This window comes from Hylobates moloch, unplaced genomic scaffold (genome assembly GCF_009828535.3).
Source record: "Hylobates moloch isolate HMO894 unplaced genomic scaffold, HMol_V3 SCAFFOLD_2, whole genome shotgun sequence".
NCBI lineage: Eukaryota > Metazoa > Chordata > Mammalia > Primates > Hylobatidae > Hylobates > Hylobates moloch.
In genome coordinates this window covers 65,280,588-65,295,722 of record NW_026652277.1, presented here as the reverse complement: position 1 = coordinate 65,295,722, position 15,135 = coordinate 65,280,588, and the positions used below count along the sequence as shown (strand labels likewise).

At 37.8% G+C, this 15,135-nt stretch overlaps 1 protein-coding gene across 2 annotated transcripts in view; it reads left to right on the top strand.

Annotated features, from left to right (window-relative positions):
- CHIC2 (cysteine rich hydrophobic domain 2) overlaps positions 1–15,135 on the top strand; it is a 58,476-nt gene that overhangs the window by 40,379 nt on the left and 2,962 nt on the right. For both annotated transcript variants that reach the window (XM_032151252.2, XM_032151247.2), the window contains exons 4-5: positions 13,865–13,921; positions 14,088–14,147. In XM_032151252.2, coding sequence (XP_032007143.1) covers positions 13,865–13,921; positions 14,088–14,147 — 117 coding nt within the window. The remainder of the gene's footprint in view (positions 1–13,864; positions 13,922–14,087; positions 14,148–15,135) is intronic.

Below are 15,135 nucleotides of genomic sequence, written 5' to 3'. Positions count from 1 at the left end.
GTTATAGTTGGACAACCAAGAGTTGATATATTGCTTTTGCTTCTGTTTTGCTTTTATAAAAACAAATGAAAATCAACATCCTGTCTTCGAAAAGTTATTTATTAGGTTCCTACTCCCTAGCAAATAAGTTTACATGACTTCTGGTAAAGTTATTTTTCTTCTAGTATTAGATCCTTTCTTGAAACTTGTGTATTTATTTTTAGAGAGATTGAGAATGACATGTAATGAGTTAATGCAGTGAAGATGGGACAAGAACTCTGAATGAAAGAACTGGGTTTTCTTTATCTAGCCCTAGGCATTTAATTTGTGGTTTCTTGCCCCTTCTTCACTGTCTTCCCTATTATAAGATACAGAATAATGAAATAGGTTGGACCTTTTTGCAATCTTATTTCAGTCCCTTTACAAAAGGGATCCTACATAAAAGATTTCTCATAACTAGACGAATACATTTACTACCATTCCATTTTAAAGAATGCTTTGGCCTTGAAACTTGAACAGATTCTTATGTAAATTACTGCCATTATTATGAACACTAGTGACAATTTGTTTTTAATTAAAATTAAACCGTGTTACTAAGTTTTCATCATGAAAGAGGATACTCATAAAAATGTAAACTTTGAGCCTTAAAAATGCAGAGGTAGCACTCTAACGATGCTAGAATCCTTAGAAAATGTGTTTTGTCAACAGCTGGCTGACATTCATTTCTCTGTAAATATTTAGAACATAGTATTGGTGTGGTGGTTTATAGAAAGATTCGCACCTATCTTCTTCTGTGACCTGAGTTTTTAATATGAGATACTGTATTTTTCAATTCTAGGGTGTCCATCTGCTGTTTTTTAAAATAGATTCCAGTTCTCTTTTGAAATTCTTCATTTTTTCATCCAGCTTTCTACTTTCTTTTCTTGAACACATTAATCATAGTTTTAGAGTAAGTTGATTATTCAAGGCCGATAGCCTTGTTAGTGGCTTAGATAACTTGCATGCCATAGATATGTTATTTGTCTCAGGATAATATCTATAAAAAAGTTCTGATTTACACAAATTTTTCTTTACAAAGTCATGAATGGCCTTGACAACAAATGTATGTAAAATATAATTGAAATGAAACCATTAAGATTTTGAAGTGAAGGGAAGAAGGGTGGATTCAGTGAAGTGACTGCATTAGTCAAGAAGAGAAAGGCATAAAAGTAGACAAGAAAGAGAAGTAAACAGATTAAAATGATACTTAAAAGACAAAAACTGTCAGAATTTGGTGTACTAGGAAATAAAAAGGTGAAGGGCAGAGGAGGAGGTGTATAAAGAATTATCTCTATTTGCCAGCTTTGTTTAGTAGATGTATACTAGGGCCATTCCTTTATTTGTCTCAGAATAGTATCTGTAAAATATCCATAACATATCTGTAAAAAAGAAAAGTTCTTGACAAAAATTCTTTTTTTTTTTTTGAGACAGTGTCTCATTCTGTCACCCAGGCTGGAGTGCAGTGGTACACTCTTGGCTCACTGCAACCTCCACCTCCCGGGTTCAAGCAGTTTTCCTACCTCAGTCTCCCAAGTAGCTGGGGCTACAGGTGCACACCACCACACCTGGCTAATTTTTGTATTTTTAGTAGAGATGGGGTTTCACCATGTTGGCCAGGCTGGTCTCAAACTCCTGACCTCAAGTGATCCATCCACCTCCACTTCCCAAAGTGTTGTGATTACAGGTATAAGCCAAGGTGCCCAGCCTACAAAAATTGTTTTTTTGTGATAGTATTATCATAGTTCTGTAGCATGATGAGAAGAACAGGAAATTGAAGGCCATTTAATCCTGGTTTCAGATCCGAGCTCCATCATTTCCTAGTATAGATTTATGTTTCTTCACCTCTGTAAGCTTTAGTTTTCATATGTAAAAAGAAAGTAGTCTAAGCCACCATATAGGCTTGTTGTGCAGATTAAGGTAATAAAAGCAAGACACTTAACGTGGGGTCAGACCCAAAGTGAGGATCCACAAATGCTGGTTCCTTATCGCTTCTTGTTTCTCCAGCTGTCTGTTATCATCCATCAGCAGGTGATTTTCTTTTACCCCTTTCTGCTTGTTTTTTTAAAACAATTCCTTTTTTTTTTTTTTTTTTTTGAGACAGGGTCTTATTCTGTTGCCCAGGGTGGAGTGCAGTGACACGTTTACTGCAGCCTTGACCTCCCAGGCTCGAGTGATCCTCTCACCTCAGCTTCCCAAGTAGCTGGGACCACATGTGTGCACCATCACACCTGGCTGATTTTTGTAATTTTTGTAGAGATGGGTTTTCGCCATGTTGCTCAGGCTGGTCTTGAACTCCTAGGCTCAAGTGATCCGCCCTTCTCGGTATCCCAAAGTGCTGGGATCACAGGCGTGAGCTATTGTGCCTGGCCTTTACCCTTTTTCTACCTGTTGGTCCTAAGTGTCTCATGAGTCCGTGCAAAGAGACCACCAAACAGGCTTTGTGTGAGCAACAAGGCTGTTTATTTCACCTGGGTGCAGGCTGGCTGAGTCAGAAAAGAGCGTCAGCAAAGGGTGGTGGATTATCATTAGTTCTTACAGATTTTGGGATAGGCAGTGGAGTTAGGCGCAATGTTTTGTGGGCAGGGGTGGATCTCACAAAGTACATTCTCAAGGGTGGGGAGAATTACAAAGAACATTCTTAAGGGTAGGGGAGATTACAGAGTACATTGATCAGTTAAGGTGAGGCAGAAACAAATCACAGTGGTGGAGTGTCATCAGTTAAGGTTATCTTCACTTCTTTTGTGGATCTTCAGTTGCTTCAGGCCATCTGGATGTGTATGTGCAGGTCACAGGGGATGTGATGGCTTAGCTTAGGCTCAGAGGCCTGACATTCCTGTCTTCTTGTATTAATAAGAAAAATAACGTAAAATAGTGTTGAAGTGTTGGGGCAGCAAAAATTTTGGGGGGCAGGTGGTATGGAGACATAATGGACGATGTTTCTCAGGGCTGCTTTGAGCGGGATTAGGGGCAACGTGGGAACCTAGAGTGGGAGAGATTAAGTTGAAGGAAGATCTTGTGGTAAGGGGTGATATTGTGGGGTTGTTAGAAGAAACATTTGTCATATAGAATGATTGGTGATGGCCTGAATTGAGAAACTAAACAGAAGATAGAAGGTCTGAATAAAAGAAGGAGAAAAACAGGTATTAAAGGACTGAGAATCGGGAGGACCCAGGACATCCAACTAAAGAGTGCCTGAGGGGGTTCAGCATAATTACTTGCTTGGTTGGCGAGTTTTTGGGCTCTATCCTTGAGTTTTATTATGTTGTCATATACCAGGCCAGATTGATTTAGAGAAAAACAACACTCTTCATTTAAAAATATACAGAGTCCCCTTTTTTTTAGCAGTGAGTAAGTCAGGGCCTCAGTGATTTTGGAGGAAAGAGAAATGCAAAGCCAGCAATTGTTTGTTAAAGAAGGATTAGAAATGGCTAGGAGAGAGTGAGTGAGATTGATAGTGTGATGGAGATAGCTGGGGAGCGGTAGTGGGTGGCATAAGAACGGGAACAAGAATAACAGTGAGTATAAAAGTAAAGAATAGGACTTCATCAGGGTGAAAGTATTGGAGTGTGTCCTGTCAGCAAAGATCATCTATCCACTCCAAGAGGGAGGCAAGAGTGGCGGATTGGGGATAGATTTTCACGATGGAAAGGAAATGAGAGGTTTTAAGAGATGGGCTAGTGGCTTGTAACCTACATGGAAGAGGTTATGAAATGACGACAGAATAGAATGGGCCTGTGAGGCTAGAAGGAGATATTTTCCTTGGTCCAAGAACCATTTGCCTTGTGTGGGAAGAGATTGATAGGTGGAAGTTTCAGTGGCAGAGTAGGTGGGAGTAACCAATGAGAAGGAGAAAAACTGGCCATGAGAGACAGAAGTTGGAACGCTAGCTGCTTTTTTAGCTACCTTATCAGCGTAAGCGTTGCCCTGAACTATGGGATCTGACACCTTTTGATGGCCCTTTCAGTGAATGACTCCAGCTTCCTTTGGAAGTAAAGCAGCCTTGAGAAGAGTTTTTATTAAAGAGGAATTAATGATGGAGGACCCTTGCATAGTGAGGAAGCCTCTTTCAGCCCATATAACGGCATGGTGGTGCAGGATATGGAAGGCATATTTAGAGTCAGTATAAATATTGATGCGTAGTCCTTTTGCAAGAGTGCGGGCTTGAGTTAAGGCAGTGAGTTCGGCTTGCTGAGAGGTAGTGGAGGGGGCAGAGCGGTAGCCTCAATGATAGATGTGGAAGATACTATATCATAGCCTGCCTTTGTTGGTGAGTGGCGATTAGGCCTGGTGGAACTGCCATCAATAAACCAAGTTTGATCAGGATGAGGAACAGGAAAGAAGGAAATATGGGGAAATGGAGTGAATGTCAAGTGGATCAGAGAGGATACAGTCATGGGGGTCAGGTGTCAGGTGTGGTATCCAGAATAATGTGGGAGGCTGGATTGAAGTCCAGGCTAGAAACAATGGTAATTGTGGGGGACTCAAAGAGTGAGTATAGCTGAAGGAGCTGGGGAGCAGAAAGTATATGCGTCAGATGGGAGGAAGAAAATAGATTTTGGAAGTTATGAGAACCGTAGAGAGTGAGTTGAACATAGTTTGTGATTTTTAGGGCCTCTAAAAGTATTAGGGCGGCGGCAGCCTCTGCACAGAGACATGATGGCCAGCCTAAAACAGTAAGGTCAAGTTGTTTGGACAGAAAGGCTGCAGGGCGTGGTCCCGGCTCTTGTGTAAGAATTTTGACCGCAGAGCCCAGTACTTTGGCTGTGTGTAATGAAAAGGGTTGGGATGAGTTAGGGAGAGCTAGCTTCTAGGGCTGTGTGTAATGAAAAGGGTTGGGATGAGTTAGGGGGCAGCTTCTAGGGCTGTTTTTAAGGAACGGAAAGAGGAGTGGTGAAAGGAATTAGGATCTATGGGGTCAGCTAGGTTTGCTAGGACAGAATAATGGGTTGTGGAGGGAGGTATTGAGGATCGAATATATGGGTTTGGCACCACAGGGTGGCTAGGCAAGACAATTTGGTTGCTAAGGCGCAGATCCTGAACTAACCTATAAGACTTGTCAGGTTCTTGGACAGGTAAAATGGGGGAATTGTAAGGAGAGTTTATAGGCTTTAAAAGGCCATGCTGTAACAGGCGAGTGATAACAGGCTTTAATCCTTTTAAAGCGTGCTGTGGGATGGGATATTGGCATTGAGCGGGGTAAGGGTGATTAGGTTTTAATGGGATGGTAAGGGGCGTGTGATCGGTTGCCAGGGAGGGAGTAGAGGTGTCACGTACCTGTGGGTTAAGGTGGAGGGATACAAGAGGAAGACGTGAAGGAGGCTTTGGGTTGGGAAGAAGGGTGGCAGTGAGGTGTGACTGTACTTTAGGAGTAGTCAGGGAAGCAGATAATTTAGTTAAAATGTCTCTATCTAATAAGGGAGCTGGGCAGGTGGGGATAACTAAAAAGGAGTGCATAAAAGAATGTTGTCCAAGCTGGCATCAGAGTTGGGAGTTTTAAGAGGTTTAGAAGCCTGGCCATCAATACCCACAACAGTTATGGGGGCAAGGGAAACAGGTCGTTGAAAATAAGGTAATGTGGAGTGGGTAGCCTCCATGTTAATTTAGAAGAAGACGGACTTACCCTCCCTTGTAAGAGTTACCCAGAGTGTCTGTGATGGTCCAGGAAGCTTCTGAGGCGATCGGGCAGCGTCAGTCTTCAGCCACTAAGCCGAGAAGATCTGGGAAGGAGTCAGAGAGCCTTGGGCCAGAGTTCCAGGGGCTCTGGGAGTGGCTGCTGGGCGAGTTGGACAGTCTGATATCCAGTGGGGTCCTGTACAAATGGGACATAGCTTAGGAGGAATCCCAGGCTGCGGGCATTCCTTGGTCCAGTGGCCAGATTTCTGGCACCTGAAGCAAGCTCCTGGGGAAGAGGTTCTGGAGGAACCCCTGGCAGCTGCAGTTCAGGCATTTGGAGTTCTTGTGTGCTGGAGATGTAGCTGGGGTTTGTCTCACAGTGGAGGCAAGGAACTGGAACTCAGAAATACATTGCTACTTGGCTGCCTCTACTCTATTATTGTACACCTTGAAGGCGAGGTTAATTAAGTCCTGTTGTGGGGTGTGAGGGCCAGAATCTAATTTCTGGAGCCTTTTTTAATGTTGGGAATAGGTTGGGTAATAAAATGTATATTGAGAACAAGACAGCCTTCTGGCCCCTGTGGGTCTAGGGTAGTAAAACATCTAAGGGTTGTTGCCAAATGGGCCATGGACTGGGCTGTGTTTTTATATTTGATGAAAAAGAGCCTAAATGCTAACTGATTTGGGAGAGGTGGGATAAAGAAAAAGGAGCATTAACCTTAACTATGCCTTCAGGTCCAGTCACCTTTTTAAGAGGAAATTGTTGGGCAGGTGGGGGAGGGCTAGTTGCGGAATGAAACTGTAAGCCGGAATGGGTGTGAGGGGAGGTGATAAAAAGATTATAGGGTGGGGGGGCAGCGGCTGAGGAAGAATTGGGACATGGCTCAGCCTGTTGAGGAGCAGCCTGGGGAGGAGAGGTCAGATGGGTCTGTAGAAAAGGAGGATTCAAAGCACTCAGAACTTGGGGTGGAGACTGAAGGAACAGACAAGAGAGAAAGAAAGATTTGGGATGAGTCGCATTGGGAGCAGAGACTAGGGAGGGACCAATGTGTAAAAGAATGCCTGGATGTCAGGCACCTCAGACCATTTGCCCATTTTTCGACAAAAATTATCTAGATCTTGTAAAATGGAGAAATCAAAAGTGCCGTTTTCTGGCTATTTAGAACCATTATCAAGTTTGTCTTGGGGTCAAGTGGTATTGCAGAAGAAAATAAGGCATTTAGGTTTTAGGTCAGGTGTGAGTTGAAGAGGTTTTAAGTTCTTGAGAACACAGGCTAAGGGAGAAGAAGGGGGAATGGAGGGCGGAAGGTTGGCCATAGTGAAGAAGGTAAGTTTAAAGAGAAAGATAGAGACACGGAGAAGAGGGGTGGGGAGCAGCCCTGGGCTGCAATGTGGGTGAGCAGCCAAAGCAGGCATCCCCGCAATTGACTTGCCACCAAGGGAATGTGGGTGAATGACCAAGGCAGGCATCCCTGCAGTGATCAGACACCAATGAAATGTGGGTGAATAATCAGGCAGGTGTCTCTGCAATGATTAAACACCAAGGGGAGGCTGTCTTCCTGAGTCCATGACTGGCGCCGGAGTTTTGGGTCCATGGATAAAGTGTGTCTCCTTTGTCTGTACTAGAGAGGAAAAAGAACTGGAATTGGAAAGAGGGAGATTGAAGGGTAGTGAGAGAGGCTGGAGAAGAGAGTGAAAAGACCGCTTACCTGATTTGAAATTGGTGAGATATTCCTTGGGCTGGTTGGTCTGAGGACCTGAGGTCGTAGGTGGATCTCCTTACAGAGTGAGGCGAGGACAGGGGACTGGTCTCCCGAAGGAGTCCCTCTGACCCGGGTCTTCAGTACCAAATGTCTCACGCATCAGTGTGAAGAGACCACCAAACAAGCTTTGTGTGAGCAACGTGGCTGTTTATTTCACTTGGGTGCATGTGGGCTGAGTCCAAAAAGAGAGTCAGCAAAAAGTGGTGGGATTATCATTAGTTCTTACAGGTTTGGGGATAGGCGATGGAGTTAGGAGTAGTGTTCTGTGGGCAGGGGGTGGATCTAACATTCTCAAGCATGGGGAGAATTACAAAGAACCTTCTTAAGGATGGGGGAGATTACAAAGCACATTGATCGGTTAAGGTGGGGCAGAAACAAATCACAATGGTGGAGTGTCATCAGTTAAGGTTATCTTCACTTCTTTTGTGGATCTTCGGTTGCTTCAGGCCATCTGGATGTGTATGTGCAGGTCACAGGGGATGTGATAGCTTAGCTTCGGCTCAGAGGCCTGACAGTAAGCACTGATTCTTCCTTTTGTAATTACATATATTTTTAAAAATTCCTGATAGCCGTACTTTTTATTTTATTTGCTTAGTGAAATTCCTTTGTCTTATGAACAGTTTTTCTAATATTCTGTGGTCAGTTGAGACTATATTTATTTATTTTTATTTTTTAATTTTTTGGATAATTTTTTTTTTAACAATAATAGTGACATATTTGCTGCCCAAATTCAAGGAGACCCTTCCTGCACCCTGCCCCGGCCCAAGCGCATTTTTATTTGACTAGATTATTGAAACCAAAAAACCCTTTGAGACCAAGTGGGAAGATTGCTTAGTGGAAATAGGTCAGGCAGAAGGTGGGTCAGATGGGGACCTCAAAACTTAATTTTAGTTTTTTAAAATGTTAGTATTTTCTGAATGGTTACTCAGAGTTAGTAGATAACCCCCTTTAAATTGTGCATGTTTGTGTACATGTTTTTTTTTTTCTCAAGAGAGAGAATCCCTATCTTTCATAATTCATAGCCAGTATAACCTAAACAAGTTAATATTCTCTCACTAGCCTAGATCGTAAACTTGATGAAATTCTGTTTAAGATTAGCACCTATTAAGACACTGCTCAGTACTAAGAGGATATTTTTGATTCACAAAATTTTAGCAATTTTTTTTAGCGTATTTCTATCTAAAAATATTACTTTTAACAAACAGTACATGATACTTCAGTGAGTGTTTTAATATATCTAGATTATTTAAAAGTTAATGTTCATATTAAAATTTTAAAAGGTGCTTTAATGTACAAGAAGGGAATTTGTTTAAAAATCCTTTTGAGAAATCATATTCTAGTCTATTTTTTTGGTGAATCTAGGTTTTTCACGTAGCATAATACTGTGATATAATTATTTAATTTTCTGCACATTACTGGAATATAAAATTTCATATTAATCCAGAATGAACAGAAGTGAATAATATAATTTCTCTTGTTCTCTTATGTTAAAATAATTCATTTTAAATTATATATGATTTCTCCCTAATAACTTACAGCTAAAAACATTGTTTTACTTAACAAATTCAATTTACACAGATGTCTAAAGATAAATAGCATTCTTATTTGAAAAATATTTATAAGTTAAAAACAAGATTATGAATACATTCAAAACATTATTTTAGTTAAAGGTTAATTAATGCATTATAGACTTAGGAGTTTAAAATTTAAGTAGGGAATTGAACATGTGAAATTTTGCTTTCCCATTTTGTGATGGTATGAATAAATCCAATTCAAATACATTTTAATTATAGGTTTAAATAGATGAACTTTTATAAATAGCTATTAGTGAGATATTCTATACATTTTATTAGCATATCATAGCATATTTTTGTTCTAAAGACTGGCAATACTATTTTATTGGGAAATATTAAGATAAACTTTGTTACAGTTTCTACACTTAACATTTTTTTCCTTTGGCTCTTAGTACTCTAAAATTCATGAGATTTCCATTGGTTTTATTAGTAATGTCTAGAAAACCACTTCTTTGTAAAACCATGTTTTCAAACAATTGATTGTGAATAAATGAGTCATTGGGAATTAGGAAACTCTTAAGTAATAGTGGTGGCAAAGTAGGAGATTAATACCTTAAAGATTTTCTAAATGATTCTTTGCTGTCCTGGAAGACTTATTTATGTCTAATGGCATTTAATTTGTTTATAGGGAAAAACATTAATAATTTATTCCTAAGAAAGTTACAGTATTTAGGAAAAATTACAAAAGTACCTAATAATTCAAATTTGAATTTTCAGGAAATCTTAGTTTTCTGTTGCAGTAATTGAGTTTGTCTAGGTATATGTGTGCTTTGCTGTTATAAGCTTACTTTAGATGCTTCTTTGGAAGGTATGTCTTATATGGGTATGTCTTATCTAATATTACTGATTAATCATTACCTTATTAGCCATTTTATGAATTACTGAGGCCCTTTTAGTTCTCTTTCTGTTTTCATGTTTTTCCTTATTTTCACAATTCTACCAAAAATCTAAAAGGGACCAAAGGCAATATAAATAGAAGCCAAAATTTCTATTCTTATGTTACTACTACTTGTTGCTCAACTTAAGTCTGTTTAATACCTATTTAGTAATTGAAATTATATTTTTTTAATCTCCTGTTAATTTTTACTTTCACAAAGCTGAATGGCTGTATTAAAACTAGTTCACCAATGAGAAAAATATAACCACTAATGTGTGGAAATGAAGAAATGTGTTTTTTTGTTTTTTTTTTGTTTTTTTTTCAAGAAAAAGGGTTATTTAAAGTGAGCTGAGGGAGATGGGTGGGATCCAGATGCTTGGAGCTGTCTACTTCCAGACCAGGTTAGTAACATGACGCCATTCACACAAAAAAGTTGTTTTGCCTGCATGTTGTGAGTTGGTGGTCTTGGTCCTTCTAATTAAAGATAAGAATACTTGATAAAATTACATTTCTTGTTGATCATCTTTTGCAGAAAGACCGAGAATTCCATTGGTAAAGAACCGCTAACCTGTCCCCTCACCCCCAGGGTGTGAGCAGTGAAAAGGATTAAGGCCCACTGTAGGGAAGCTTGCACTAAAGCCTGCACTGCCCTTTCCCCTGTTCTTTCAGCTAAATAGATTTTTAGTTCCCATGACTATCAATCTGGTGCTTTTCACAAGCACTAAATTCTCTTAGGAAAATTAAAGATGACTTATTTTTTAGAAACTGGCCTGGAATACTGAAAGATGGTGTTTTTTGGTACTTTGTTTCATGTTGACAGATCCCATACATATTATTTTTTTCTGATGCGTGTTAATTTGCTTCAGCTTGTTTTGAATTTGGAGTTGAAATACACATTTAAAAACCAAGGACAGGTTGTTCTATGATTAGATTTGCTTGTCCACAGTTAGCAAGTGTAGAGTTCGACACTGTTGAATCTTACATTTCATTAGAAATAGCTACCTGACAGCCTTGTGGACATAAACTCTTTAACTTTTATCTAGATGACTACAATTATAAAGTGCTTTCTTTTAAAAGCTTTTAAGTAGCTTTTATAAATGCTGAAGTGTCATTTTTTTTTAGTATCTGCCAAATTGGTATTGTATTTAATCTTGAAAATATATTTTGATATTCTTAACTAAAAATAATTGCATAGTATTAAACATTCTCAGTAGCTCAACCTTTTTTTTTTTTTTCTATTTAATTTGAGCTTTTGTTGTTACTAACAAATAATTTGTGGCACAGTTTCTTTTTTTTTTTTTAAATGACTGCTAGAATCTATATACTTGTCACCTTAGTGTGCTAGAAATGTTCCACTCAAATCAAGGGTTCCTTTCTGGTTTTGTATGTTCTCACCTGCTCCTCACTGTAAATCATTGAGATGTCAAGTGCAATGATTAATTAAGCTGCACGTGCAAGTGCTTTTTTTTTTCACCTGTCAAGCAGGAAAGAAGTCTTATAGCAAGATTAGATGGTACTAATTCACAGCTTTTACTTCAGACTGTGAAGTGTGTAGAAATATTTTATATTTATATGCTTATTCAGAATGTGGCATATCAGGGCTTGTTTGTTTTAGAATTCTTAAATATTGTAAGATACAATTATTATACCAAGCCCTATCATTAAACTCCTGATTATAAACAAATAAGAAATTCAGAATTCCTACTTAAATATTTTGGAATTTAAGATTTATACTTTATAATTACCTTTTATACAAATACTAGTAGTTGATTTAAGTTAAAGTAAATATTTTTAAGTTTTAAAATTGTGTGTATGTATGTGTCTATCCTAATGAGATCTATTCTTATTATAGCATGGATTTAAATTTCTGATGAAATGATGGTGGTAACTACATTTTTTTCTTTAAGTAATAAGTATTTGCAGAATGTAGTATTAAGGTTTTGGGTACTATTTTATACATTAATATAAAACAATGGACTTGGAAAACTTGTTCCGCTGTAGTTCTTTCATCATCCACTCACCCCCAAAATCATCAGTAAAAGTAAAACCTCAAATTGTATAGCAATCTTAATCTATTATTAAAAGGCCCTAGAAAGAAAGATTACAAGGTAGATTCAGGTTTTGAATCGGTTTTGCCATTGGTTTAGCAGCGGGTGGGCAGGCAGATGCCTGCTCAGAGTAGAACCTATTGCCATTTTTCACCATTGATAGAGTAGCCTTTCAGAGTCAATGAGCTCTGTCAATGTGAGCTTGTCAAGGCTACAACTTCATAGACCTGAGAGGCGGTTTGAGAGGTCAGCCCTTTTCAGGTTCGCTGTGATGCAAATGAACTTTAATGCTTAAACAACTATTGGAATTTTTATGTCTGCTCCTTGTTCTTTTTTCTTCACAAAGTCATTGACGAGACATTCAGTGCTTTTTAAATTGGAAGTTGCATTGTGCTAAAGACCTAGTACAGATTTACGGAGGGCTGAAAGCAGTTAGATCATGTTCTTTTCATGGTGCGATTAGAATCAAATCGATTTCCCTACAGCCTTCAGCATTCAGATGGCAATTTTAACAAAGCTTGGGGGCTAGACAAGGGACAAAACGACCGAACTGAATGTTAATTACACTCTGCAGCCTTATTTTCTTTTGATTTGGGGCTGACTGGCAACTAAATTAACAAAAAGTGTGACCATAACTGCTGCCCTATTTTCATTTAAAAGGAGAGCTGCCTCTAAAAGGCTATCTTTACAAAGAAACAAGTGAGGTCTGCTGATCATTGTTAACAAGGGCACATTTTTTTCTTTAAAATTCTTGCCAAAAAGACTCTTCAAAAAAAGTAATGTAATAAATTAGTCACTGGCATATTATTACCCAGAGAAGTAGTTGATTTTCTGATTTTTATGACATAAGCTTGGAAAATGTAAGGCAGTAGTCGTAATTCATTGGTAGTTATGAATTATAATTGGCATCTATGTGACTTTGGTGTGTCTTTAGCATGTTTAATATGCTAAAAGGTAATGTAACAATTTAAAATAGATACTTTAAATACATATTAAAATTTTATTATGTAACATTAAACTGTTCAAACCCAGCTTGATTCTAACAGTTTTTCACCTAGCTAATCCTTGCTTGACACGCAAATTTTCATATTTGATTACTAGTACTTCTTTATACCACATTAATAGCGGTAAGATGTTTTTTCTTTCCCTTGCAAGAAAAGTGCAGCTGAACCAAGTTGCAAGTTGATCCTGGTGGCAACACTGTCATTTTTGCACCTGCAGTTGTGTCAGTCTCATCCTAACACCTGGCACCGTGAATTATCCTCTTTTATTCATATTCTCAAGCAAGAAGCATTTCATGCAGCATAGCATATCTTGTAACAACCAACTGAAGTAAATTCTCAGTTGATTCCTGAAACAGTAATATTGAATTAAGAGTTTGATTTTACTTCAGATGACACTTTTATGTTGGTTTAAATAAAATTTTGGCTCTGTTCAAAAAAATCTATTGGTAGAATAATCAGTAAGCTGGCTTTTAAATATGGGCATTATTTTAAGCATGATGTGAAAATTAGTTTGATTTTATAACTTATTGATTTTTTTAGTACTAACTTCCAATTTTTTGTTTTGGAACTTACTGAAAGGCCATTTGCATTTTGTTAACTAATATTTACTTTTGTTTTAAAATATGTGTTAAGGAACTTTCGTTACTACTTAAGTATTGGAAACATTTTTGAAAGAAGTGGGGATTTAATTTTATTTGGCAGATGACATTAGCTTTTTAAACCTTGATAGTTTTAAATCAGAGGCTAGTAAAGATTCATATGATAAAAATAAAGCCATATCTTTTTTAAGAAAGAGTACTCTTTGTGTTCAGGTTACCATTTAGTGCTTAGAACATCGATGGTGATGCACACCACACTATACTCAGTCACTGTCTTATACCTCTCCCCTTTTCACAGAAAAAGCAGCTGCAAAACAAAGTTTTCTAAAACCAGTCAAGAGTAAACTTTTTTCTCATTTGTCTTCCAGACACGAAGATCGATTGAGAAGTTATTAGAATGGGAAAACAATAGGTTATACCACAAGGTGAGTACCACAGGGAGCAGCTTCGTACTGTTGGGGTCTGAATTGCACAGTATGGAAACAGATGCTTTTGTTGAACTAAAAATATGAAAGGTGGACAAATGGGTTAGTCTGTGTGCTGCAATAAAATAGAGCTCATTTTTCTTCTTTTACTCTCCTACTTGTCTAGCTGTGCTTGCATTGGAGACTGAGCAAAAGGAAATGTGAAACGAATAACATGATGGAATATGTAAGTTAAAGGGCTGTTTTGTGAGTTTCTCTATTAAATGATCATTTATTTTGCTTCTGATCTTATTCTTTCCATGATTATTAATCAGCAAAGGTGTCAGGAGCTTAATCTCCTGAGTGCAAGGATTTTCTACGGTTCACAGATGCATGGTTTCATGTGCAAGACTGATTTATAAAGTTATGAATGACTTGAAAACAAGGCTTCACTGTGTTCTGAAAAATAATAAATTAATTGCCAAGATAAAATAGCCTGAACATGTGTTGATGGAGTGTGAAATTTTAGATGCTGTATAAAGAATAACCACAACTTTGGTTACGCAGCAAGTCAGATATGGCTTTTTTATATAATGCTAATCAAGTTTCCAAGTATGGAAGAAAACCTTTCAGCCAAGCCATTGGAGCTTAAGAAACCTTTACCCTTTATAGATTTTAACTGCCCGTACCTCAGTGCCCTTTAAAGAATCTCTTTTAAAGTGTTATTAGAATACTGCTTTGTAAAAATTAAAAGTAAGCAGGAGATGAGATGTTGATCATCTTGTGTTTACTTGTTAAAAAATACCTAATTTGGCATATATATACAATGAATTTTAGAACTTACTCAGCATGGGATTTAATTTACTGACTCCATGATTTACTTGAACAGTTTTTCTCCTTTTGAAAATTTCAGAATACTCTAGAAAATTAAGAATTTTAATTCTCTTTTGAGCTTGGATATTTTATTTTAAATATGGCCAGGTTATTACTTTAAAAGAAAAGATCTAAGGAAAAGTTAATTGTTGAAAATAAAACTCAGAGCCTTTGTGAAGTACCTGTTATAACATTTCTGAGGAATTTTGTCTGTTCTTTAAAACAATATAGCCATCATCGATGTGTGTGTGTGTATGTGTAAAATATTGATTAAAACAGTGTTTAGTTGTAAATTATCATAAAATCATTTTTCTCTGTTAGCATTTTCCTGTTCTTTCATTATCACACAGTCAAATCCTATT